Here is a 26,971-nt window from a genome sequence, read left to right as displayed (position 1 = left end):
ATATACAATAGTAATGCTAATCTACTCGATCTTCTCTATTTTGCCACAGGTTCTCATCCACATCACATCTTATGTGATCTAGGGCAATACACCTGGGGTAGAACCTTCTGGCATGCCTGATCCATCCCTGGCAATCTTCTGCTGATATGTCCAGGCATCCAGCATTCATTGCGTCCAGGAGGGACATTTGATCATGTGGATGGTGGTCATGAACCTTCCACCTCCCTGAGGAAAAGAATTCCTCTATGGGGTTGAGGAATGGAGAGTAAGGTGGGAGTGAAAGTGACACCATTCTGGGATGGGCTGCAAACCACTCAGTGACTGCACGGGAGTGGTGAAATGCCACATTGTCCCATACAATTATAGATGTTGGCTGATTTCTTCTCTCTGCATCCCTTTCCTCACCTAGCACAACCCTTCCATAGAGATCATGCAGGAACGCAAGGAGACGTTCAGTTTTATATTATGTTATTGTGTTGAACATAAGTTTAACAGTTTTAACAGTATGTAAGCATGTGTAAATTGGCCTGTAGGTACACACAGTTTGTTGTTTCTGAGTGAGAAAAGAAATTATAACATTTGAAAGATGTAGTCATTGAATGCATTTTGTGCCAAAGCAATAATAATTGATCCTCAGTTTAGGCCACATATACTTCTGTTGTGCTCACTGTGTGAAGAGTTTTGAAAAAGTGATCTAAGTATTGAGAACTGTGTCCTAGCGGCTGTAAAAAACTGTAATGTTAATATCGAGGACATTCTTCGTGTTTCGTTTCCTTTACAACATAATATTAGTAGGCCTAAAATACATTATATGTTCAATACCATTGTACCAGTTTTTACCAGCGATATTGTTCTTGTGATTAAATATGACCATGGGTGTGTATTTCAAGCCTGTGTGTACTGCATTCTAACAAACTGTGTGAAAACTGGGAATTAGTACAGCAATTTTCTCCCACGCAGTTTCTCTGTCTTTTGCTGCAGTAGCAGTGTTGCTTTTTTTCTAATTACGGGTTCTTACTCGCCGTACGCTTGCATGAATATTTCCAGCTCAATAGGGGCGAATATGTGGTTTGTGGTTGTTGCCATGGTGAATCATAGTATCGTGGCTCCATTCATGCTGCCTTCATACTGTGGTGGTGCACGCGCTCAACTCTCAGTCAACCTACTCCGAGTTGATTGATCCAACTCTGAAACACCGTTGTGAAACCCAAAACTCTGAGTTTACCAACTCGGGGTAAATCAACTCAGAGTTTAGGGTTTGACTCAGAGTTTGTTAAACCTCGTACTTGAAACGGACCCCATGGCCATTGTCCGGGCGTGACATCCACTACTTAACAGTGGCGGGAAAAGTGCTCTACAGAAGTAAAGGCAATCACAAACAATAAAAGGGAATTACCATTTGTATTGATGTAAAGCATGCTTTATGAAGAGCTTCCCTTGTCATTGTTGTACACTCATCAAGTTATACAACTTCATACACTGTAGTTTAATCTATAACAACGCATAATGCTTCATAAAATGATGTTTTTATGTAAAATCTTACTCTTAAAATAGCTGCTTAGTCAAACCTAAAACAAGTGCTGTGGCATATTAAAAACTACTCAACCAAATAAACTGATCTCAAAGTTGTATTTAGAATTATACAATCTATTATTTTATTAATTTATTATTATTTATTTTTTATTTCCTATTAACCAGGTGGCCATCAGATGGAAGCAATACTCAAATTAACTCAACCAAGATTAGTTGAAATGCCAATAAACTACTTATGAAAGGTAAAGAGATCGTGAAATCAATATTCATCTGCCTGCAAAGATGAATGTACACAACTTATTTGTTCTTTAAGTTTAAGGGTAAAATCCCCTGAAAGAGACGTTCCTAAAAAGTGTCCCTTTTTAAGAGGGAATTTCTTGAAGTCACATGCAGAGACAGACGAATGGAAGTCATCCAATGACAAACTAATGCAACGACTCCTTGTACACGATGACAGCACCCCCGGTGGGTTTAATGGGGTGGTTTCTTATTCAGAGCCATAAGCTCAACATTCAAATGACTCATCTGGGAGTAATAATCACGATGGACACCAAGCGTCACCTGATGAAACGATTATTATTAATTGTGATGTAATCACTTTTATTGCTCCTTTCACCAACATAGATAACACGTTAGAGTTCTAGTCAGTCACAGGTATAAAATATAGTTCATGCTGACTAATATTCAACTGTGAGGCTGAAGAGATGCACATGCACTTTTTCTTAAGTTACTTATTTTCAGGGGCCAAGGGATTAAGCCTGGATGAATTTAGCTTGGACTTGGTTGCACGAAAGCAGGTTGAATTAAACTCAGTCATGTAACCATGGTGATTTATTCTCTGCAGCTTGCCTGCTCCAGACCAGGCTAACAGCCAGGCCAGATTAATCCTGGAGACTCGTGTGTTAAATCAGCTGCCGCTCTGATCTGAAACAAACGTGTTTAACACTGACATGCGCAGTGAGGAATGAACGATTGTAAACGTGATGAGGCCGATATATAAAGTCCCATTCACGGGTGTTTCTTCCTGCATCATGATGCCAGTTTCTGAACCACGTGCTTTCAGACTTGAGAGGATGTTTCGGGACAGATCAGACCAGCGCGAAGCTCTCACATTCCCACAGATGTTCTGTACGGCACTGCAATTTTTTGCAAGCGGCATGTTTTTATATGCCGAAACTGTAAATAAAGGCACTATTTGCCCTACTGTCAGTGTATAAATGGGTGATTGTGTTTGATGTACTGTAGCATGTAGCACGTATGAAGAGGGCAGTTTCTGCAGGTGGAACAGAGTCAGTAGCTGTCCCTCCCGGAATCCCTTCCATCACAGGCCTCCCTTGGTTTAAAACAAGGGCCAATTCCTCAGCTGGGGTGAAGCCTGGTGCCCCCCCAGTGACAGACAAATGAGCCTTTTTCTTAACTGCTTCAATCAGTTTAGATAAAATATGTAAGCAGGCATCAAGTTATTTTTACACCATTTGCCAACTAGGCACTTACCAGCCTGCAAAATGTTTTTATAGTTTATCTTGACCTGTTGCCAGGATCTTTTCCAGTCTTGTTTGTTCTGTATGAACATTAATTGTAGAAAGATATTTAGAATTAAACGCACCTTATAGAGGTTTGTGCAAAAAACATATTCTTGCATTGTGAATAAGGGTTTGAAATTAGGCGTGGTCTTTAGGGTAAATTTCCAGAGGAAGATTAATTCCCTCTGCTCACTTCCCTCAGCAAAGTAGGCTAAATAATAATACTACTATAGAGAAAAATCTAATTTGTAGAAATAACTGGAAACTCAAGGGAGTCATGACAACGGAATGACATCATGACAGAGAACATGACAGAGAACATGACAAAGCATTGCCATGACAACGGGATGACATCATCATCTTCTCTACAAATAGATTGCAGTTCTGAGCACAGAACAGAGCACTGCACTCTTTTTCAAGAGAGAAGTACTCAGCGACGTTTGTCCTTAACAAGACTTAAGTAGACTTTTGAAAGATTTATCATCATTTTTCAAAGACCACATTGAGTCGTTAACCGTCAAACATTTCAAGGATTTCAGCCTTTTTACAGGCAACCCACCAGCCTTTTTAAAGATACCATCATTCTTTTTAAAGACTACACAAGTGTTATTTAACATGTCCCGTGGAAACAACCAGAGACCTGGAGCTGGCGCTTCAGTGTTTGGGACTCCTCCGACCGGATACAATGTGAACATGGCACTCTCTCGTGCCCAGAATGAAGTGCACTACCTGAAAAGGCAAGTGAGCAATTTCGTTGCTCAAGCTGAAGCTGCAAAGTACAATTGGTTCCACCAGTTAAAAGGCAAAGATCTGGCCTATGAGAAGATGGTTTCCAAGTACAAAAAGAAGTTTTCAGACCTTACCAGGGAGAACAAGGGTTTATCTCTGAAGCTCAGAGAGACCACCGAACAACTTGCTGTCAAAAGTGCTGAACTCACGGTCAACAACGAGACCTGGCAGCAGAAGTATGAAGATCTGGAGAAAAAGACATCCAAGGAACTGGATTACCAACAACAGTCCTTGGAGTCTAACGTAACAGGGTTACTCTCCACCAACGCTTCTCTACCAGAGAAGCTGCACAAGCAGCAGGCCGACAACCACCAGTTGGAAGCAGAACACGAACTTCTGAAGACCAAGACAGAGGCTCTGGCTGAGACTATCAGGGAGAACGAGGGTTTATCTCTGAAGCTCACCGAGACCACAGAACAACTTTCTGTCAAAAGTGCTGAACTCAGGGTCAACAACCAGACCTGGCAGCAGAAGTATGAAGATCTGGAGAAAAAGACATCCAAGGAACTGGATTACCAACAACAGTCCTTGAAGTCTGAAGTAACAGGCTTACTCTCCACCAACGTTTCTCTACTAGAGGAGCTGCACAAGCAGCAGACCAACAACCGCCAGTTGGTAGCAGAACACAAACTGCTGAAGACCAAGACAGAGGCTCTAGCTGAGACTATCAGGGAGAACGAGGGTTTATCTCTGAAGCTCACCGAGACCACAGAACAACTTTCTGTCAAAAGTGCTGAACTCACGGTCAACTACCAGACCTGCCAGCAGTTGGAAGCAGAACACAAACTGCTGAAGATCGAGAGGGATTCTCTGGCTGCTTCACAAAAGAGCCTAAAGCAGAGCTACCACGAGATGGTCACAAAGAGTGAGTTGTGCCAGTACTCAAAGATCCAACAGATGGAGGTAAATCAGAACCTTATCGCCAGGATCCAAGATTTAGAGGACGACAAAACAGTCCTTGAGAACATCTGCCTCGACTTTAAAAAAAAGAAAAGAGGCATTTTTGGGAGACGGATGCAAGACCGGGAGACGGAGATGGACAAAATGAGACGCAAGATGCAGAACAAGGAGACAAAGAAACAGAAGAGAGAAGAGAAGAAAAAGGAGACCATCCAGGACGTCAACATCAACGTGCCTGAGACTGGACACCAGTAAGAACACCATCCTTCATCTACCACTCCGTCCTACCTCATCCATCTACCCCCCTTCCACCCGCGCTTCACAGCGCTCAAGACCCCTCCACACACACACACACACACACACACACACACACACACACACACACACACACACACACACACACTCACACACACACATCGCCGCCTTCACAGCGCTGAAGACCCCCCCCCCCCCCCCACACACACACACACACACACACATCGCTGCCTTCACAGCGCTGAAGACCCCCCCCCCCCCCACACACACACACACACACACACACACACACACTCACACACAGACACCGCCCCCTTTACAGCGCCGAAGACCCCCCCCACACACACATTGCCGCCTTCACAGCGCTGAAGACTCCCCCCCACACACACACACACACACTCACACACACCGCCCCCTTTACAGCGCTAAAGACCCCCCCCCCACACACACACACACCGCCGCCTTCACAGCGCCGAAGACCCCCCCCACACACACATCGCCGCCTTCACAGCGCTGAAGACTCCCCCCCACACACACACACACACACACTCACACACACACACACACCGCCGCCTTCACAGCGCTGAAGACCCCCCCCCCCCTTTACAGCGCTGAAGACTCCCCCCCACACACACACACACACACTCACACACACACACACACACCGCCCCCTTTACAGCGCTAAAGACCCCCCCCCCCCCCCCCCCCCACACACACACACCGCCGCCTTCACAGCGCCGAAGACCCCCCCCACACACACATCGCCGCCTTCACAGCGCTGAAGACTCCCCCCCCCACACACACACACACACACACACACACACACTTCGCCGCCTTCACAGCGCTGAGACCCCCCCACACACACAGACCCCCACCCACACACACACACACACCCTGTGGGTTTTCCCTCCATCTATGGGTTTCCCACGTAAAAAAAAAAACTATCTCCTCTGCGAATCGCCACCTTAACGTGGTGGAGGAGTTTGAGTGGCTCAGTGATCCTGTGATCTGTGTTGTCGGTGGAACGAGCACCTTGTACGGTGGACAACAGGTCTCAGGGGAGAGTCCAGACTAAGAGCGATTCAAAAACCCTAATGTTTAATCAAACACTAATACAATGGCTTTACAGCCTAATAGTGTTAGCCAGCCACAGGACAGCCAAAAGGGTTCTTAAATGGTTCTTTAGAAGACAGTGTGGTTCTACAAAGAACCAACACCTTCTAAAGAACCATATTATCTATTAGATGGTTCTACATGTTTTCATCTGGTTCTTTGAGATATTAAAAGGTTCTTAATTTATGTTTGAGTTAAAGCTCAACGCTAGTTAGCTAACGTTAAATTGTTAGCGTAATAGATTTCGTGCTAAAATATATTTGATGTTGGCTAAACGTTAAACTAAGCTTCTGCCTGTCTGATTTATTTAAGATATAACTAATTAACTAACACGGGTTATACTACTGCGTACTGTTTACTAGATGTAAAATGTCTAACGTTAATTACTATTAATTAAGCTATCAACTATTCTTTATTAAATCTTTTACACCAATTTAAAAAAGGATGCTCTTGATACATGCCCCTTAAATCAGATGCCAGCCAGAGGTCAGGCGAATGGTCTGCTTCTTCAGGCAGAACTTCTGGTAGCCGTCACTCGAGAGGGACACGGGGGGTTTGTGGCCGCTTGTCCGGTTTGCACCCAGAACAAGGCCTCCCACCAGTCCGAGTTACTACGTCCCCCTCCGGTGCCTCAACGGCCTTGTTCATACATATAATTACGTTTATATATGTGTATCAGTGACGGCTGGTCCGCCAATCAGTTTCAGTAAACATCCCTGTGTGATTCAATGGAAAATGGGTATCGAACACGCATTATTACTTTGCAGTTAAATATTTAACATTTCTTCCAACAGTTTAACATAATAAGGACATCTTACTCAAACAATTCATTATATCAATGAGCATATAAATATAACTAATATATATAAAACAATATTCAGAATATGATAACTACCATGACTATTATAAAAATCCAATATGAATACCCCCCCCCTCCCAAAAAAACCTCATTGAATCTACACAATTCACGTAGGTCACCTATTTTGGTTTCAAAGCGGCAAATTTTGCCGAAAGTTGAGGGATTTTCATGCCTGCTATTGAACTTGTGGCCTAATCGAAACACAACCTCCCAGCACCTAGCAACCTAACAATCGAACAATAACAAAAATGGCTCTAACAAATATATTACAATTTAAATATATTTATATAAAATCTATTAGAACATGTATATATATGTTTATATTTAGATGCACCTATGAACCTAGTGTGTTGAGGAAAGACCAACTCAAAAGCCCCACAGAACTTCACACAATGAACTATTTTGGATAAAATAGGCCTGTTTTCATCCACGTCCTGGTTGTGTGTCCTCACCGCAGTCCTGTGTGCGTCGCAGCTGGGTAGCGATGTCTACTTTAACACAGCGCACCGGCGCGGATAGCACGCAGCTAACTAGATAGCTAAATATCGTGGTGTAGAAGTCTCTACAGAAAGGCTTCTCTTTCACACCATTCCGTTGTCTGATTGTGAGGTCCGGCTGATCCGGGTCCACCTCTTTCACCTCTAGTTTCTCCACGAAAGTTATTCTGCCAAACGGCTCTTCGAGAAGAGAATGTACCGATTTAGGGTTTGGTCTTGTTGGAGGGATACTGCTCGCCATTGTCATGTCGCTAAATGGGCGGCAAAGTGCTGTATTTTGGGGCGCTGAAATTATAATGTCACTCATTAATTTGAGTTAGCACGTGATTGGTTAACTGCTTCTTAGACCCTCCGCCTTTGGGACCGGCCTGAGCTGAAACAGCAAAGCGAGCATTTTTGGTGCGAGCAAAGACGTTGCAAAATGGTTTAAAAGTGAAAGACGTCGATGTTCAGACCACATTTCAACGTGATTTTTAATACGGTAATATTTCATCCTCTTTTTTGTGCTATATCATCATTTTAGAGGTTTAAATAGAAACTACGTCCACATTTGTAAGTTTACCCCCGATATGATAAATCACGTTGAAAACGGGTCTAAACGTCAACGTTTACAGACCACAACTTGTTGAATTCAGCCATTCGCAATCTGTATTTAGCCCCCGTTGCTTTAAAAAACGTGTATTTTCGATATGAAATGGGAAAAGGCAATAATATTTATGGGTACAGCAACAACCTAACGCATTAGCAACACCAAACACACAAAACATATTCTGGGATGTTTACTTTTGGTCCAGGTCATCATGCTGCATGTTAGCATGCTCCAAGCTAGCATGCTAACTAGCAAACTACCCGTGCTAACTAGCTTACCAAAAAGAACAGTGTTTCCCGTATCGAGTGGGCAGCAGAAGTAAAACAACTGGTTATAGTTCCACGTGTGCTCCATTCAAAGTGTTGGAGCCGGTAGTCGTGGTTCTATCAACCCGTTCATGTCGCTCTGCTGCCGTAACTTCGCCTCGTGCTGCAACCCGGTCGGAGCTCTGCAAGCGTCTAAGAACTCGCGCATGGGTGTAACAGACGTCAGCGGACGTGTTTACGAGTATGTGTTTGAAACTACCCGCATTATCATGTCCTAAAAGCATCTTATTGCAGTTTTTTTCAATCGCTAACAAGCGTTTGTCCAAACAGTTGTCACATTTTCAAAACTCTAAACACAATTAGCACAGCATCGGTGTTCTGTGGCCATACCATTCACACATTTCATGTCGTTTTCACACAATATGCAGTCAGTGAACACATGTCCACAATGCTTACATTTATCTTAACAGACAAGCCATACCTCCCAACAAAACGATGGATTGTTTTAGTAGGATTCACAAATGTTAACACACACCATCCCACAATAGCAAAAACAATATTCCAAACCGTAGATACAGTATAAAACCCTCTGTTTCTGCAATGATATCAGTTCAAAAACAATATATCTCAGCTGATAATGAACAAACTATTGAATAATTGACAGCTGATTTATGTTGGGTAAATTGAGCCATCAACAGCTGATTCCAGTCTGGCTTATTTAAGGAGGACTTTGAGGAGTGATGTTTTTGGAAACAGAAACAGAAAAAGACAAACACTGTAATGTCTGGACGAGGAAGAGCAAGGGGCCCAGGAAGAAGACCAGGTCTAGTGAGAGGTGCAGGTGAAGAAGGAGATGCAGGTGCAGAAGGAGGTGCAGGTGCAGGAAGAGGAGCAGTGAGAGGTGCAACAGGAGGTGCAATGAGAGGAAGAGTAAGAGGTGCAGATGTAAAAGGAGGTGCAGTGAGAGGTGCAGATGCAGGAAGAGGAGCAGGAAGAGGAGTTCTTTTCTGCATGGAGGTGGAAGGTTTATGACCATCAGCCACATTACCAGATTTCCCTCCTTGAAGCCATGGATGCTGGCTGCAGGGACATCACAGTTCAAGATTGCCAAGGGTGGATCCGACATGCCAAGCGGTTTTATCCCAGGTGCATCGCCTTAGATGATGTCAGATGTGATGTTGACGAAAACATGTGGCCGAACCCTGAAGATCGCAGGAATTAGATGCATACATTGTTTGCCATTTTTAGTTCCCCCCTTGTCATCGGGGCTTTTGGCTGTTGTTGTTTTTTCAGAATGCTCATGTGTTTCATGAATATTTTGTTAAAATAAAATAAACCTTTCTGTTTTATTATTCTGTTTCTACTGTACCTTCTTTGGTAAACAGTTAAGAAACTAAATAACTGATTTGCTTTTTACTGGAATGCGTTTGAATGTGAACATTACTGTACATGTGCGCATACAGTTCCAAACCAATAAATTTGGTGTAAATGGTGGATTGCATGTTACCTGAAACATAAAAGTCTATGCAATGTTTATAATGTCAACAATAGCCAGAATTTTGAAACCTGGTGTACTTTGTTTGACTGCATGTATCTTGTGAAGTGAAAACAAATGTTATTCTTTGACAGAATAATTTCATTTTGAGTCAGATTTCCAGTGTTTTGGTAAAGTTAGTGTGTGCAGAGAAAGATGTTCTCTTTTGAAATCAAGAGTTAGTATATATTTAACAAAATGTGTTTTTGAGAAGAAAATTATCAATTTGGCCAATTGTGTCTTGTAGGTGTGAGTCTGTGTTAAGAGTTTAGAAAAAAATTCTGAAGTATGGGTAAGTGCTTGTTAGCGATTGAAAAAAACTTGGTTTCATATGTATGACGTTTTACGTAATTTCACAGACCAGTTCATTAATTAAGAACATCTTACAGTTTTTTACAGTTGCTAGGACACATTTCTCAATACTGTATTTTCTGCACTATAAGGCGCACTTAAAAGCCTTTAATTTTCTCAAAAACGACAGTGCCTTATAATCCGCAGCGCCTTATATATGGATCAATTAGTTAATCGGTTGATCCATACAGGTTGTACACGGCGCACAAGGCGCTCTGCCAAACATGCCAAAGCTCGGTCTACGATGGCGAGATGCTGAGCGGGCGCTCAAGTGCGTGAGATATGGAAAGCTGTCGTTCTCGCCGAGAACATAATGAGATTGAAGAGCGAGAGACGGTGCCCTTTTCTTTATAGTAGCTGAACCATCTTAATGAACCATCTTAACGGGGAAAATAAGTTATTCTAAAGGCTGGCGCATGCTTCTGCGTCTGCGTCGACGCACTCGTTTCACTTCATGGTTCTAAAGTCTTGCGTGTGTTGCAGAGCAATTCACCGCCAGAACAACAGGCGGAGTAACGTGTTTTTGTTGAAGACAAACTAGAGAGTCACGTCTTTGTGTGTGGAAGTCGTTGGTTTGTTTATTTATTTATCATAGACTTTATTGCTCCTATATATGAAAAATGTTCTAAAATAGGTCATTCATTGAAGGTGCCCCTTATAATCCGGTATAGTGCGGAAAATACAGTACTTAGGTCACTTTTTCAAAACTCTTCACACAGTTCTCCTAACCAACTTTCAGCTCGCCACAGCAGTTCATTTCACATTCAAAACTAAAACTACCAAAACACGTCATTCATGTCTCAAGTCAACTCATTCTTCCAGAGCACTAGCAAAGGTTGACAGCCAACAAACACACTTTGTCACCCACAAAACAATGACCTAAAAAACACTAACATGTAGCATTATACAATGTTTTCTTGTGTAAAACAAGGACACATCTCTGTTTATAATTCACTGTAATATATGTTACTGGAATTAATCAGACATGATGCAGAAAGCTTCAATATATTCCATGTCCTTTATTCATTTTTTTGCACCGAGTAATTCCAAAATACGAGAATTTGTATATACACCATCTACTGATACATATACAATAGTAATGCTAATCTACTCGATCTTCTCTATTTTGCCACAGGTTCTCATCCACATCACATCTTATGTGATCTAGGGCAATACACCTGGGGTAGAACCTTCTGGCATGCCTGATCCATCCCTGGCAATCTTCTGCTGATATGTCCAGGCATCCAGCATTCATTGCGTCCAGGAGGGACATTTGATCATGTGGATGGTGGTCATGAACCTTCCACCTCCCTGAGGAAAAGAATTCCTCTATGGGGTTGAGGAATGGAGAGTAAGGTGGGAGTGAAAGTGACACCATTCTGGGATGGGCTGCAAACCACTCAGTGACTGCACGGGAGTGGTGAAATGCCACATTGTCCCATACAATTATAGATGTTGGCTGATTTCTTCTCTCTGCATCCCTTTCCTCACCTAGCACAACCCTTCCATAGAGATCATGCAGGAACGCAAGGAGACGTTCAGTTTTATATTATGTTATTGTGTTGAACATAAGTTTAACAGTTTTAACAGTATGTAAGCATGTGTAAATTGGCCTGTAGGTACACACAGTTTGTTGTTTCTGAGTGAGAAAAGAAATTATAACATTTGAAAGATGTAGTCATTGAATGCATTTTGTGCCAAAGCAATAATAATTGATCCTCAGTTTAGGCCACATATACTTCTGTTGTGCTCACTGTGTGAAGAGTTTTGAAAAAGTGATCTAAGTATTGAGAACTGTGTCCTAGCGGCTGTAAAAAACTGTAATGTTAATATCGTCTCTTTCAACCTTACGTTACAACATGACACATTTATTAACAACAACACGTTGGTGTTTCATCCACCGGTTGAAAAGACGTTGAAATGAGGTCTGAGACGTTCAGACCTCATTTCAACCCGATTTTGAAATTACGTCTTGTGCTCATTAGTATTTAACTTCAAACACTACCTCGTTTAAGACCTGACACGGCGGTCCGATGCGACAACATGCTCGAACGCAGAGAACACGTCAACCCGCCGTCCACATTGACCAATGCGCATGCGTGACGTGACAGCGCAAGTAGGCTGCTGTATTATTTCAACCCGCGATGGAGAGGAGGAGGCGCGGTAGTTCTACGTAATGCCCCCCGCCCCCTCCCAAACGCGCGCGCGCGCGCGCACACACGCGCGCGCAAGCGCGCGCTCGTACAGCTTCACGCTGGATCGTCCTGTGAGAGACACCATGTGTGGCACGGATTCACGCGCAAGGCCGGCTGCCACTACGGTTGGCGTGTTGCGTGTAACGTGTCGGCAACACGCAGCTCCCACGCACACTGCGGACTATACGCGTGTTGAACATTCCCGCTTCCACTGAGCGTTATTGGCACACGCAAAAGCCGAGCTACTAACGTCACATGGCGCCGCTTACCTTGCCCATCGCTCATCTCTCGCCCTTTCCGCTGAGCATCCTCGCCTCTCCGCTGTCTCCCCCCCCCCCGAGTCACGATGATGAATCCCCCTGCGCTCGGATCGGCGAATCAGGGCCACCGCGATTCTCTCCTGTACTCGGCGAACGTGAGGGAGCAGCCGAGCGGCCGAGGGTTTCCTTGAATGGGAACAGTCGGGCGTCCGAACCCCGGCCTGTAACCCGGGATGGTGCGAGCCGCTCGGGCACGCAGTGGCGAAATCCGCATAGGACGGGGATAAGCCTCAGCACACGGCTACCTCGCTCTCTCTCTCTCTCTCTCTCTCTCTCCCTCTCTCTCTCTCTCCCTCTCTCGCTCTCTCACTCGCTCACTCGGGCGGCCTCGTCCACACACGGCGCCGGCAGGCCACGCACGAACGCACGCACACGGCACCGTGCACGATCGCAACGGCGCGCGTAAAAGGACGTGGGCGCGTCGTTTGCAGAGTCAGCGGCGCCGTTAAGCCTCCTAGCGCCCGCTGATGCGCGCGTGTGACAGTGTGATTGACACATGACGAATATACCAGAAGAATACGAAGTTTATTGATTTAGAAAGAACAAAGTGCGTCTCCCGTGCCAGTCTTTTACGTGTTAATAGTGTCGGTCCTGTTCATCTCTCTCATTAAGATCATCCATCACGTCACACAGGTTCTCCACCAAGTCTTCCATCAGCACATAAACCTGTCAGGGTGATAAATATCGATTCATGTGTACAGGATGCACAGATTTGTGGGATTTCTTTAAACGGGTGCTGCAAAGTTGGGGGATTGTTGAAAGACAGTGGTCAAAATGAGAGAAGAAACAGGGATATTGTGACTTTTCATTACTGGTTTAGATTAAGAATATTCTACATTTCACATGCAGCCGGAGAGTATCTTTCATTCCAAACCAACACCAGTTTGTAATACAGTGTTTTTGTTAAAAAGCCCTCAAACCCGACTAGAGACGACCTCATCAGGTTAACTCTCCCAATCTTCTCAAGAGTCAAAGCAGATATATTACACAGCCCCTTCAAATAAATACTGTTTAGACTTGCCTTTTTGTGCAACTGCCTTGTGTAAACGTCCATCAACTCCACATCTGGAGGTTGTTGACTGACGTTGTCGGGCAGGATGTCAGTCAGCGAGGCAGTTTCCTTTCCTTGCTTCTTCTGAGGACGTTCCCCCGCTTCCTTCTTTCTATCCCCTTTCTTTTCGCTGTCCTGTACAGATTGAATACAAACTTGCCAATAAATGACAGCTTTTACTGAGTGTGGTCAAATTTCCAAAACGAGCTGACAGCCGGTAGTTGTATGCGTCGTATGTCATGAAAAATGACCTCTCGCATATTTTACGGTGTTTCATATATCGGATGTTGTGGGACTGTTTGAGCTAATGTATCTCTGTGTGCATACGTGCGCTGCAGTTGGCTCGGACTGGTCAGGGTGCTAAGAATTCACACCCTGGATGCACAGTTGGAGAGCAGGTGCGCATTTTCACACAGAGACCTGTTACCATGGTTCCCTGTGCGCACTAAGCTGTACCTTAAATATGACTCATCACACAGAGGAGAGAATCAGCAAAACACACAGACACACCAACAAGACTGCGTCTCTGAAATATCTCTGAATGGAATATATTACGTCTTTCTACTTCGCCGATGATGGCTGGCAATGGAGACACAAGCCATGTAGAGACACGTGTTGTAACAAGTCCAGGGGCAGATTCACACCCAAAACATTGCCGACCAGCTGAGCCACCAAGATGCATCGTCTCGTCTGTACTGGAGTAACGCAGTCACCAGTGAAGCGCTGACAATAAAAATGCGCTGAAAGTGAGATTCATGAATAGGACAATGCAAAGTGGGAGGGCTTAATGGGGATGGCTGCTGAGAAACATCTGCATTCTACCCGAAAGCATTTGCCCGTTATTTGGATCCAAACAGAAAAAACATGAATGGCCACGAGCGTATTCTGTTGCTCAGCGACTCTAATGACTTCTCTGGTGGACAAAACTCTGGATGGAGAGGATCATCTTACACTCCCAGTGGGAAGGACTCGTTAATCTCTACATATCCAATGGTTGGCACACAAACACACACACACAATTGTGCTGTCATTGTGAGTCATGAATTAGTCAAAAATCCTCAAATGTATTATTACACAAAAGGCAGCATGGTGTCTGTAGTAACAAGACATCCAGAGTCGTCTTGTTGACAAATGAATGAATGACAGCTTGTTTGAAGTTGTGAAGTAGTGCTTCATTCATGCTCATAAACACTTTTGAGTCTGCTGCCACTCAGTGGCAACATTTCTTATAGTAGCCCAACACATATGGCTTTTATCAACTCACCTCCACTGATTCCTCGGTTAATGCTGACTGGGACTCCCTTTTGATTCCAATAATCTCCACTTCAGCAGCTGCTTCTCCCTTTTTCTCACTCTTCTCATCTTTGTTTTCGGCCACCTGACTCTCCACCCGTCTATGTCCGATTGGAAGTCTGCGGGTCTCACCAGCACCAGAGATTAAGGGTTTCTCGTTTTTTTCCATCCATATGTCTTTCACTGGAAGGCCCAGCAGGTCTCTGAGCCTCGTGGCCTCAGCATCCATCGTGTCAAGCAGTTTGGCCCACAGCTGCTGCCTGCAGGGGGCACCAGACACTAAAATAACCAGCAGGCTTACCACATCAAGTGTGTGAGTGTGGATTATGAGTTCATGTCACATCAAGATGCTATGATGGATTTGCTAAACGATGCCGTTTAGCTGTCGTTCTCGCCGAGAACATAATGAGATTGAAGAGCGAGAGACGGTGCCCTTTTCTTTACAGTAGCTGAACCATCTTAACGGGGAAAATAAGTTATTCTAAAGGCTGGCGCATGCTTCTGCGTCTGCGTCGACGCACTCGTTTCACTTCATGGTTCTAAAGTCTTGCGTGTGTTGCAGAGCAATTCACCGCCAGAACAACAGGCGGAGTAACGTGTTTTTGTTGAAGACAAACTAGAGAGTCACGTCTTTGTGTGTGGAAGTCGTTGGTTTGTTTATTTATTTATCATAGGCTTTATTGCTCCTATATATGAAAAATGTTCTAAAATAGGTCATTCATTGAAGGTGCCCCTTATAATCCGGTATAGTGCGGAAAATACAGTACTTAGGTCACTTTTTCAAAACTCTTCACACAGTTCTCCTAACCAACTTTCAGCTCGCCACAGCCACTGCAGGGGGCACCAGACACTAAAATAACCAGCAGGCTTACCACATCAAGTGTGTGAGTGTGGATTATGAGTTCATGTCACATCAAGATGCTATGATGGATTTGCTAAACGATGCCTCACCCTATGTCTGCTGCTGTTATCTTGTGGTGATTCCGTTGACGAGGTTCACAAAGCTGCAGAAGCAGGGAGTTGAGCTGGGCCAGGCTCTCCTCCTGCGCTGACTCTTGCCCATGCGGAGACAGAACAACCTTAAGTAGAGAATTGATTAAATGGATTATAGTAGGATGTGTCTTTGATGCATCATCATGGTATAATAGTTTCCTGAGGGTTGAGCAGTGCATTCAAAGAGGCTTTACTGCTTACTGCAGCTTTTTTTTGCACCATACAAGTTTCACCGTAACATCAAATAATGCACGTACCTGTCGGAGTGTGTGAACAGATAAGTCCCAGGGGCGCTCCGGCTGCCAATCCTGCCACAGTCTCTTTAGGTCTTCTACTGGTTGACGAAGGTACTGCAACTGAAACAATGCATGGAGCAGTTATTGAGGAGGAGTATAAACACGTGACTATAAGACTCCCGTCCAGGGATATAAGAGTCATAGGAAGTTGTCCTCCTCTAACAGCTCTGATGCACGTCTTCATTTCTCATCTCTCCTCGCCGGAAGAGAAGAAAATGAGTGTGCCGCCCTTTGGGGCGATAAACTATGACCACATGAAATGTTAAGAGAATTATAATCATTGTAATGTTTGGGAATGTCACATGTGACTATTAATTGAGTCCTCCATTTATCCCAATTGTAAAGCTCATAGTAAGATGAGTCATGTTTGGTCATTCTTGGCAGTATTGTAACAAATGAGTCCCTCCCATGCCTCTTGCTTTTGTCTATTATCTTGCTTTATATTCCCTGCCCATTAGCCCAGTTATAGCCAGGCTCCTATTACACTGCCACAGCAACACAACCTCCTTTGTACATTGTAGAGACAACAATGACTGGTTTAAGATTTAATTAGGTATTATCTATTATTAGTTACTTATTAACTAGCGCCCATAAATTATAACATCAATTAAAGATCTGTGGACCAACATAAAATCCAGTTTAGGTGGGGCAGCTATAATCCGGTTGATGTCAATATGAGAAACACTGTGCTGGGGCCCATTGGCCGCTTATCCTCTCACATAGAACAGTAATAAACTCCACCGATCACTAAGAAGTATGAGCTTCATTTGTAAAATTACCTTGGGGTTTTGGCTTAAAAACTCCTGCTCTTCATTGACACCGAGTTCTGCCGGGGTGCATGGTCTCTCTGGGGTTCTGACCATCCAAAGCACCTCATCCACAATCGACTGGCACATTTTTACCTTCACTTTCTCGTCCAGCTTTGTCTGCACGTGCACACGCAACAGAAAAGTAGACAGAAAAAGAATGGCCTTTAGGTCACGGTAACCTTAGTGCCATCTGTCCATGGATTGTCCTGTCTACCGTTCAGATACACAGTGCAACCATACACAACCTGTAAGAAAAGCCTCTGGTCTGCAGTTCTGTCCTGGTACTGAGCCAACCCCTTCAGCGTGACCTGCATGGAGGCTGCTTGCTGCAGCACAGGGTGTGTATGTAGCTGCCACAGTTCAGTTTTAATGCCTGCGACCTCCGACTTAAATATGAAGTCAACCCGCTGGGTGTCACAGGGACGGATCACACCTGGACGGGAGGAGAAGCAAAAATGTAAAGCAGGAGGCCGCGTCACTGTACTGTCAGGCAACGGAAGTAGGGTTGGAAAGCAGGTGTCTAGTGTGTACCAGGGGAGGAGTTGAAGTAGAAGTGCAGGCTTTTTGTTTGGGATATCAGTTTAGCAAAGCTGTGCACCACAGGAAGCTGCTCCCAGCTGTAGAAGATGGCTGTGCTGCCCTCATTGTGCAGCTCCAGATGGGAAAAGGCAAGTTCTCCAGTCGGGGCCTCAAAGAATAATGTGGCTCTGAGTCCTACTTTTCCCTGATGAAGGAGTGAATTAGAGAGGAAGAGAAGCTGACACAAATCAAAGCAAGGCGGGTCTAACGTGTCAAAAATCGTTTATTTGTGATGTTTTGGAGGCAAATGATTTGTAAGAATGAGCAAACGTTTTTCTATTTATTTGATGATATTGGTCATTGTCTTGTATATTTATGCGTGCATATTGCATGCAAGGTATGAAATGTGTGACTGGTTTCAGACTTGCAGCTGCTCCCTCTTTGAAAAGGCTTCTCATTGTCACAAATGATCTGTACCAAGGTCTAGTACCAAAATGTCTTAAATAAAAATGTTATTTTGCAACTGACAGAGTGCAGGATTTTGGTCAATTTGTAACACACACCAATTCATTGTTTAAAATTCATTCACACCCACCTTCTATGTAAATGTTGTTCCATACCTTTTGAGTCGTAGAGTTTCCGGTCCATCTAGCAAGCTGACCACAGAACCTCAAGGCAGGAATGAGCAGAGCATCTGACTGAACACCATCACATTGTGCCAGATCACTGTTGGAGACAATGAGACAGCAGCAGTAGCACTCCGGTTAGACCAGTGGTTCTCAAACTGTGGGGCGCAGAGGTATTACAGGTGGGGGGCTGGAGGAAATGTAGATTAAAAAAACGGACGGCAGCGTTTGTTGTCCAACTTGAAAATCTCAGGGTTAGCATCAGGAAGCTTCTCTCAATGACACAAAGACATATTGCACAGCATGAGTATTGAAGCACATGTAACATTATAACATTTAGGACAATACAACAATAGATCTGCATATTTGTTGGGCAAACCTGGTAACCAACTTGGTCACATGGCATTTCCCTACTTAATGAACGCAACGTTTAATTACTGGCTGGTGGATTCACTCATTGAGTTTTTTTGTGGCTTTGAAATCCGTAAATCACAGCTTACGGGTTCTTCTTTGTTTTTCCATGCTCTGGCTCCTCATCATCCTCCTCCTCCTCAAGTGGGGAACCACACTCAGAGACCGAAGTGAACGGCTTGCTTGACCCAATGATCTCCAGTCCACTGATTTCCTGCAATCAGAGTAACACAGAGTTGTCAACAAAGTGGTCAGCTTCGTATGTCAGTAACAGGAAACATACATATGTCAGTAACAGGAAACATACTGTTTCCTGTCTTTTGATACCAAGTCCTATTTGGAAACGTATGTTCAACGTGCACCCAGAAAGAACAGCAATAGAGGAAAAGATGAGGTATCTGATGATAACCATCAATATGACAGGACATGGTGTTCTGGAAGCTAAATTAAAGCGCTGTCCTTAAGCCACACTCATATTTAAAACTGTGTTGTAATTGCTTTACGTCCCCTGCCCTAACAATGTTACACATACGAGTGTTGAAAATATATGTGTACGTTTACATCATGTGACAGGAAGAGTGACACAAACAATGCGAATGCAATATACTGTTCTCCCCTTCCTCCTCGGGAACCAACTGGAACGTTCTTTTGAGTAACACAAGCTCTATTTTCTTCCTCCTGGTCAACTTACCTCCCTCTCTCTTTTTTTTAGCTCAGCAAGCTCACCCTTTTCCAACCACCTTCCTGCCATAACAAGTGTGGCACAAAGTCGTGGGCAACAGGACAGTCCGTCACTGTCTGTGAGTTTGTGAGGAGGTACTTCAGGCCCCAAAACCCCTCGACATCCCATTAGCCACCAGCTCGACAGAGCACTCTCCAAACATGTCACGAGCACAGATCTGTGGGTGTGTGTGAGTGTGTGTGTGTGTGAGAGTGTGTGTACTGCATAGAGTGCAGCAAGGCCTGGATGGTCTGTCACCCCATGGATCTCACCAGTGCTACTGTATGACTGGACACGCTCCACATTTCATAAATGTAAATAATGTGGACACAAAGTGCCTGTGGAAGGGCTCCAGTGCCTCATTAATCTGTGCCTGCATGCATACGTTTTTTTTTTTTCACGTGCGTGTGCATGTGCTTGTCTGCCTTGCCCACTTACAGAAAGCCAAGAACAGTGCGCCCGAGGCTGGATAATCACATGCTGTTTGTGAAGACGCACACTGCAGCAAGCAGCTGCAGAGACAGAGTGTCCTGTGGGTGTGAGCGGCTTCAGAGGGCAGTGTGGATGGACAATAAGTGTTTGTGTTCAAACAAGAGATCTAGACCTGCGCTTATTGTACATTGTTAGCGAGAATAGAAAAAAGTGTACTGTGGATAGTATGGGATTTGGATTGTGGTGCCACGGCTAGATTATTGCTCCAGATGGTTCGCTGGAGGCATCGTACGTTGTGCATCAGATGGCGCCGGGTCAGACAATCACCAGATTAAGACACAAGTAACAGACATCTCTGGCTTGTATGTGTTTCTGCATTTACTTATGTTTTAAGGAGAGCAATTCAACTTGATCAAATTCTTTATGGGGTCAAGTGTTTGCCTGGTAAAGTCCAGATTCGTATTTGTGTGACTGGGACATTTTACATTAAATAAAAATAAAAATCTGATTAATCTTCTCAAACATACATTATCTGTTGTGGTTTTAGCTGAAAATTTGAGGTATGGTCATTTGTAAGATATCTATTTAGTTATATTTTAGTTATTTATATTTAAAACACTTACTGATCGGCAAACGCATGAACTGCTTTTGGTCTCTATATTGTTTCTATCGTATATCGTATCTCTAGTTGAAAACCTTTGAACTCATTAGAAACTTATTAGAAAATGTTACAAATTCAGCAGATGAAAGGGAGCAAGCGGCTATTCCAAAACTACAATAAGACCAGTTATGTTCATTTTCATTCATTGTTATAATCTGTATGCTGCATTACCGGCTTTTTGATGTCCATGTCCCCTAGAACCTCTCTGAGCTCCTGACACTGCTGCCTCGGGGATCCACTCTGGTCCCAAGTCCGAGAGGCTGGACACAGAGTCTCAGCACAAATTCCTAGCGGATGGAACGTTTCCCAAGGTGAGAATGCCGTTGCGTTCTCAAATTAGCAACACCACCAGGTTTTAGGTTAATGCCCAATCAGAAGAAACGTTTTTGAGCAGAGGGGGGAAATTGGGACACCGCGTAGCTTTCATTGTTTACCTGATTCCTGGCGTATGCTTCTCGGTTGTCCAACGTGTGTGACGGGCTTCCGCCTGCCCGTCTCTGTCTGAGTCAGAGTGGCTGAGATGCCACTCGTATCATCTCCATAACGCGTGGGCAGGCGCCAAAATTCACTGCCCACACGGTAACCCTAAGACATGGACGTAGCAGTGAGCCCATGCATGAATGCAGAGGCAGCATGGAAAGTTATGTAATTGGTTTGTAGAAATATGACAAATATTAGATATTTATTCTGACAGATGAGTCAAGACACAGAGGAGAACAAAAAGCCAATATTTGTCATACATATCCAGAGTGGATGGGTGGCATGACCTGGTCTAGAACCTCCCTCTTCTCTTGGGTTTCTCTGAATTGATTAGCTTGGTTCATCATTAAGTTTTCAACAGGCCTGTCGAGCAAGTCTGGAAAGAGGTGATGAAGAAAGAGATGGATAGACAGAGATAGAATGTTAATGCATACTCTCAAAATTAAATAGTCATGATGAAAGAGCGCATTTTTATTTCCCACACAGGGAAATTAATATTATCTGGTGCTCCAGACATGAACACACCATAACTTCACAGTAACCTCACAGAAAAAACAATAGAATTAAAACCACAGTTGCACAACTTAGTCATAGTAAAACACATTTAAGGCTGTAATGATCCTGCAAATATTCAGACCCTCTGAAGCAGGTTGCTGTATTCTTTTATCGGCTCACCAGATAAGAAGTGCTGCTGACGTCTACGCTGCGTCATATGTGTCTGCCAATTCTGCAGCGCATTACACTGAATGTTTCTGGGGCCTGAAGGGATCCCGTGCCCACTCTCCACAGCCTCAGAAGGATGACTCCCCGGGGCCTCGGATTGATAGTGTGTCCTGGACTTTGGGATGTGCTTCACCAACTGGATGGCGGAGAAGGAACCAGAGGTGACTGTTTGAAAGCACTTATTAGATTCGTCAGTTTATTTTATTGACAGATTTGAAATGCTGTTTGTCAAGAACTTTCATTTGGTCATGTTATGTGTTCTGACTTTACCTCCGTCTTTTCTTTGGCTTCTAGATAACTAACTGAAAAGTGAAAAATAGGACAAATCTTAGTCATGTGGATGCATAGTATAGCGAGGACAACATGTATTTTTATCTAGAGGGAACGTTTTAATTGGCTATCAGCGTGTAATTGTCCATGAGAACAAAGGAATTTGACCAACCTGTGTAGTCCAGAAGTTGAGAGTTAGGGGCAGGATTCACTGGATGAGCCACCGGCCCTCGCAGCACATGGCCTCCATCAGCTGGCTGCATTTTACGCACACAAGCCCTGAGCGCTGCTTTTTGACGACCCTTGGGTGGCTTTGGTATATGAATCTGCATCATCACATTGTAAGTAACATATACAACTGCTTTAAATATGAAAGCCTTGGTAAAAACCACACAAGTTGTACTTTAGAGAAGATTTTTCCCCCCAAATAATTGTAAATTGGGGGCATGGAGGAAGTGGACTTACTTTATTGAGGTCCTGTGGGGGAATAGCAGGAGTTTGGATATCCTCCTCCGATGTTTTTTGCATCTTTTTCTCTAAAGGAGAGATTTAGATTATAAGGTGGCAACTGCTGTTGTGTGTGCTTGATTGATTCTATGTTTTATCAAACCAAGTGTAACATCACTTGCACACAGGTTACATGGATTCATGATGTTTTTGAAGTGAGAAAAGGTTCTACTTAATTGTGTGCAAAGCACATCAGCACTGACAAACACACAGATACAGACAAAGAGATTAATCTGGAATAATGTCCCGGTTGTGCAATTTCGTTAATTTCTTTATATCTACCAGAGGCCGTTTATAGTTTCCATGGCTACATTAATATTGAGAAATCGTTTTTCTTCAGTGAGTATTGTGCCTCGCTTCCTTCATGTTTTCTGTCACAGACTGTGGCTATTCAGATAAGTGTTATATTTGCCCTTGAGGGAAGAAATTGCTGCAGATATTTCTTTGAAAATGAATTGATCAAAAACACGTGATCGTATTTCTTCCTGACATTAAAGGCCTCAAAATCCAAATCCATTTTTTAGTTACTGCGTTTCATTATAACTAAAAAAGTGATAGAATGCAACTAAGTACACTTACTCAAGTACTGTATACTTGAGCACATTACATTCTTTTCCACTACATTTCAGAGGGATATAGTACTTTTTACTCTACTATTGTGTTACATTTGTTTGATAACATTACAGTTATTTTGCAAGTTAAGAATAGTTCATTCGTATTTGAGACCGAACGTTACTCCAAATAGTGCAGCTTAGCAATGATGTCAATCTTCAGACGGGAGGACACGTACGGACAGAAGTGGAGAAGACAGGGAAAGTTGTGGTTAACTAACCGTTAGCTGACCTGCGTACCGTCTGACCTCCTTCCCCGGTCTCTCGCCGCGGCTCACTCGTTCTAAATGAGGCGAAGACAACAGCCACTGGCCTCTAGTGTGGCGTTAGTTAGCTAGCGATGCTAACCCAGCTAGCGCTGTGCTCCTTGAACCGAGTATGTTCTCTAACGGTCACCATGGCAACGGATGCCCCAAAGCCGCAGGACAAGGAAGGAGCCGTTATTTCTTTCTTTCATTAGCAATATCAAAAACAAAATAATTTACCGTTAAAATTTTAAAACATAAATAAAAATATATACTTATATATGTATGGAACAAAATAGAAGGCAAAACAGAAGCAAGGCCATTTGGGGTTACGGTCCTTCCGAACAAAATCTAGCAGACATATTTGGATTTCCTTTTTCCTTCTAATAATGTAAAAAACAACTTGTACTTTATACTTTCGACTGATCAGCAGCCCACTATAGCAAACATAGGTTTAACTTAATAATGACAATTATTTAGGAAATTGATTAGATTAGATTGACGTACTATACAATTATACGGGGGTTTCAGAAACAAGCGACGGTTAAATCATTTAAAGCCTTCCATATGCAGTCTATTCCGCATCGTGTTTTGCAAACACACGACGTTCTCCTCATGCAGCGCATCGACCCCCCCCCCCCCCCCCCCCCCCCCCCTCTGTCAATCAGCCTGACGCAAACGAGTCACGCGGTGGAGGATGGACTATATAAAGACAACTGGCATCAGCCTCGGCGCTGGAGACAAGCTTGGTGGGCCTATGAAAAGTCACGTCAAGTGGAGGCAAAGGGCCAAAGTCGTACTGAAACGATGGAGAGAGGCAAAATCTCCACCTCCATCCCTGTTGCGCGCCAGCTACGCTGTTCCGCCACTGATGGTCCTCGTGGTAATGTGGACGGGCAGTGCGCCGGGTCCACCAGTCTCTTACGGGCTTATCAGAACGCGTCGCAACATCTCACTTCGTCGGGAATTAAAATGGGTTTGGGGATACTTAAAGTGGCCTCGTCGCAGTGGAAAAGGGAAAAGAAGACGCGCTCAGATGTAGCCATAAAGCAACTGTCCACAGCCAACAGCTGCCACCCCTGCAAGAGATCCCCCCTTGATCATCTGGCAGCTCTGGTTCTCCGGGGGGGAGCGGAGCGCCAAAGTGGCCAAGAGCGAGCACCGACCAAGCCTCAGAACTGCAAGCGCATCGTGGTTCTCGGTGCGCCCCGGGTCGGCAAGACCTCTATCCTGAGAAGATACCTTAGGGACGGATTTGTGGAGGAGTACAGTCCCACCTCCGAGGATTTCCTCAGGAAAATGTTTCATATCCGTGGAGAGACGTACCAAATTGATGTCCTGGACGCATCCGCGGAAAGGGATTTCCCCGCCAAGAGGCGGCTGTCTATCCTCACCGGTGAGTGTCGGCTCCGACTGCGCTGCAGAAACTTAAAAATGCGTGTCAGTTTGTTGCTTCTTTGTTTTTTCTTTTTAATATAAAAACGATAATTGATTGATCTGCAACAATGCTTTATATCTCTCGAAGGATATACATGTCAACTAATAGAGGATACTTTTTTATTTCCCTTCTTCTTCGCAGGTGACATCTTTCTCTTGGTATTCAGTGTAGATGAACGAAGCTCTTTCGAAGAGGTTTGCGCCCTGCGAATGGAGATTATTGCCGCCAAATCCAAGCTCACCAAATCCTCGGTGCCGGATCGTTACGCACAGCCACAGGTTGCCCTGGTGGTCTGCGCCAATAAGGTGGATATCCTCAAGTCTGAGGGAGGAATATCTAAGGCAGAGGTGCTACAGGTCCTCGGAGATGACTGCGCTTATTTTGAAACATCTGCAAAGGAAAGCACGAATTTAGAGAAGGTCTTCGAAACTTTGGCAAAGCTAGGTGGACTTCCGACTGAAACTGGCCCGTCTCTGCATCGCAAACTCTCCATCCGATCCTACCAGGCCATGTGGTCAGGCCGTGTGCCTGCGAAGGGCGGTCAGACCGCGGGACGCGATGAAGCCTGCGGTGCCTTGTACCCACTGGTCCGTCGGCCAAGTTTTAGCACGGACCTCCGACATGTTATTGGCTCACATAGTAAAAGAAATGCGGGCAAAGGGTTGGAAAAATGTCAGATTCAGTGAGAGACAAAACAAGGATATGTACATAATATAATGCATCATTGTCTAATTCAATTCAATTTCAAATGAAAATAGTTCAAATATCAATGCTTTGTTATTTACCAAAGAATCAGTGCGTATATGTATGTATACATAAATATATGTATGGATGTTTCTTTATCAATTTTTATACATCTATCCATTGCGTGCGTGCAAAGCTGTTTGTGTGCGTGCATGCATGAGTGAATGTTTGTGTGTGTGCTGTACCTTTTTCACTGTAACACTGGAGGATGTTTAATCAGGAACTTTATTATTGTAGCCATGACTATTGTATAACCTAAAATAATATATAGTCGACAGCAACTCCTTCTCACGTCCACTCTTCTTTTCATCTCCATGTGTGTGAATGTGTTTGGTGTAAACCTGCAGTCAGAATGATAAAGCCCACAATCCCACACAGCCTGAGCAATCAGCTTAGGTTTTCAGTTGTAAAGTTAAACCTTCCAACACCACTCTACAAGTGACCTCCGGCCCGCCACTCAGTGGGCGTTCGCTCACTTGATTTTGTGAAGTTGAAGAGTCCTGCAGTGTGTTGGGAACAGTCATGAGGGAGAAGTGTTGGTCTGCTCTGACTCATCTCATCTTACAAAGCAAACCTCTGTAGCACCAAGACATGACAACATGGGACGGAAAATGATTGAATAAAATTCGTTTTTGTAATGTTTGTGGCCACTTCATTTTAACAGCTTGTGTTAATAACAAAGACACCTATAGTTAACAAGCAACGCTTGACACTTTATATTACAGATGATCCACAGCATTTGTGAAAAAGCTATTCAAATTACATAACTAGTAGCCCCATATGCTACCTCCTAAAAATAGGGATCGAACTATACCAACTCTTAAACATCTTCTTTAATTACATGAAAATAAGCATTAAACGTGACAATTACAGCACATGCTAATTACACTTACTTTACTGCCATACTGCCATATTCCTGTAATATAAGAAAATATATAATCAGAATGTTTTTAACATACTATATATCTGCTAAAGCTGTCCCGCTTTCACTGGCACTTTCAACATGCAAGGATAAATACTTTTAGAATGAAGATAAAAAACGTATTGACCGTAAAATGTCTGTGAAATGTGAGATGACACAACTTAAAGAGTAGGATGATGTAGCATCTTGTGCAAATACATATTTGTTGTCATTCCCTGCTTGTATGTTTAAGTTGTTGAAAGGAGTTCATGTTATTGTTTATTGAAACATAAATAATAGTTTACTCAATGTATCCTATGTTCTCTCTGTCTGCGCAGTTTGCTTTCCTACTTTTGAAAGTTCACTTCCCTTCCTGTGTGGCCCCAAAAACTCTATAGCACGTGCAGTGACACTTGAGGCCTTTTCATTTGTTATAGCAATCCCTGCACACACAATCACCCCTGCCACACACACACACACACACACACACACACACACACACACAGAGGCAAACAG

General features: G+C 43.8%; 4 protein-coding genes across 7 annotated transcripts in view; 2 read left to right on the top strand and 2 right to left on the bottom strand.

The window, feature by feature from the left end:
* The window catches only part of LOC144383341 (MYCBP-associated protein-like), a 47,898-nt gene extending 34,800 nt beyond the window's left edge, over positions 1-13,098 (bottom strand). The window contains exons 1-2 of one of the 3 annotated variants that reach the window (XM_078080436.1): positions 12,674-13,040; positions 9,373-9,526 (exon numbers count right to left, since the gene is read on the bottom strand). Coding sequence is in view for 2 of the 3 variants with exons in the window: in XM_078080434.1 (XP_077936560.1) it covers positions 12,674-12,689 (16 nt within the window). In the remaining variant the exon portion in view is untranslated. Of the gene's footprint in view, positions 1-9,372; positions 9,527-12,673 lie in introns of all 3 variants that reach the window. The other 2 variants (XM_078080434.1, XM_078080438.1) reach the window with 2 other exon arrangements.
* On the top strand, positions 1,328-5,064 carry LOC144411584 (uncharacterized). The gene has a single exon (XM_078108867.1). The coding sequence runs from the start codon at positions 3,672-3,674 to the stop codon at positions 4,998-5,000; it is 1,329 nt and encodes a 442-aa protein (XP_077964993.1). The 5' UTR covers positions 1,328-3,671; the 3' UTR covers positions 5,001-5,064.
* A 134-nt stretch (positions 13,099-13,232) lies between the features above and the next one.
* On the bottom strand, positions 13,233-24,337 carry mycbpap (mycbp associated protein). 2 transcript variants are annotated; one of them, XM_040186583.2, is made up of 18 exons: positions 23,349-24,337; positions 22,475-22,545; positions 22,182-22,335; positions 22,010-22,041; positions 21,692-21,875; positions 21,277-21,392; positions 20,971-21,121; positions 20,708-20,823; positions 18,812-18,936; positions 18,306-18,411; positions 17,698-17,890; positions 17,412-17,599; positions 17,137-17,283; positions 16,319-16,417; positions 16,020-16,147; positions 15,040-15,328; positions 13,746-13,910; positions 13,233-13,390 (listed from the first exon to the last, which is right to left on the bottom strand). In XM_040186583.2, exons 2-18 carry the CDS (start codon positions 22,535-22,537, stop codon positions 13,301-13,303), a joined length of 2,346 nt encoding a protein of 781 aa, XP_040042517.2. In that variant the 5' UTR covers positions 22,538-22,545; positions 23,349-24,337; the 3' UTR covers positions 13,233-13,300. The 2 variants fall into 2 exon arrangements, with proteins under 2 accessions (XP_040042517.2, XP_040042518.2); XM_040186584.2 differs by having other exon boundaries at positions 23,360-23,547.
* Positions 24,180-26,192, top strand: rasd2b (RASD family member 2b). The gene is made up of 2 exons (XM_040186588.2): positions 24,180-24,768; positions 24,952-26,192. The coding sequence occupies exons 1-2, from the start codon at positions 24,180-24,182 to the stop codon at positions 25,494-25,496; spliced, it is 1,134 nt and encodes a 377-aa protein (XP_040042522.2). The 3' UTR covers positions 25,497-26,192.
* Positions 26,193-26,971: the final 779 nt, after the last annotated feature.

Source organism: Gasterosteus aculeatus, chromosome 9 (genome assembly GCF_964276395.1).
Source record: "Gasterosteus aculeatus chromosome 9, fGasAcu3.hap1.1, whole genome shotgun sequence".
Taxonomy (NCBI): Eukaryota; Metazoa; Chordata; class Actinopteri; order Perciformes; family Gasterosteidae; genus Gasterosteus; species Gasterosteus aculeatus.
The sequence above is the reverse complement of the archived record's forward strand: the minus strand, read 5'-3'. Positions and strand labels throughout refer to the sequence as shown.

Bases quoted from the DNA above. Each gene is read 5' to 3' on its own strand.
- LOC144411584 (XM_078108867.1), top strand. From the start codon at position 3,672: ATGTCCCGTGGAAACAACCAGAGACCTGGAGCTGGCGCTTCAGTGTTT.
- mycbpap (XM_040186583.2), bottom strand. From the start codon at position 22,537: ATGCAAAAAACATCGGAGGAGGATATCCAAACTCCTGCTATTCCCCCA. The intron at 21,876-22,009 runs GTAAAGTCAGAA...TCCGCCATCCAG, and splicing joins AAGCCAAAGAAAAGACGGAG to TTGGTGAAGCACATCCCAAA. The intron at 13,911-15,039 runs GTGAGTTGATAA...CAATCTGTACAG, and splicing joins TAACCGAGGAATCAGTGGAG to GACAGCGAAAAGAAAGGGGA.
- rasd2b (XM_040186588.2), top strand. From the start codon at position 24,180: ATGGAGAGAGGCAAAATCTCCACCTCCATCCCTGTTGCGCGCCAGCTA. The intron at 24,769-24,951 runs GTGAGTGTCGGC...TCTTCTTCGCAG, and splicing joins GCGGCTGTCTATCCTCACCG to GTGACATCTTTCTCTTGGTA.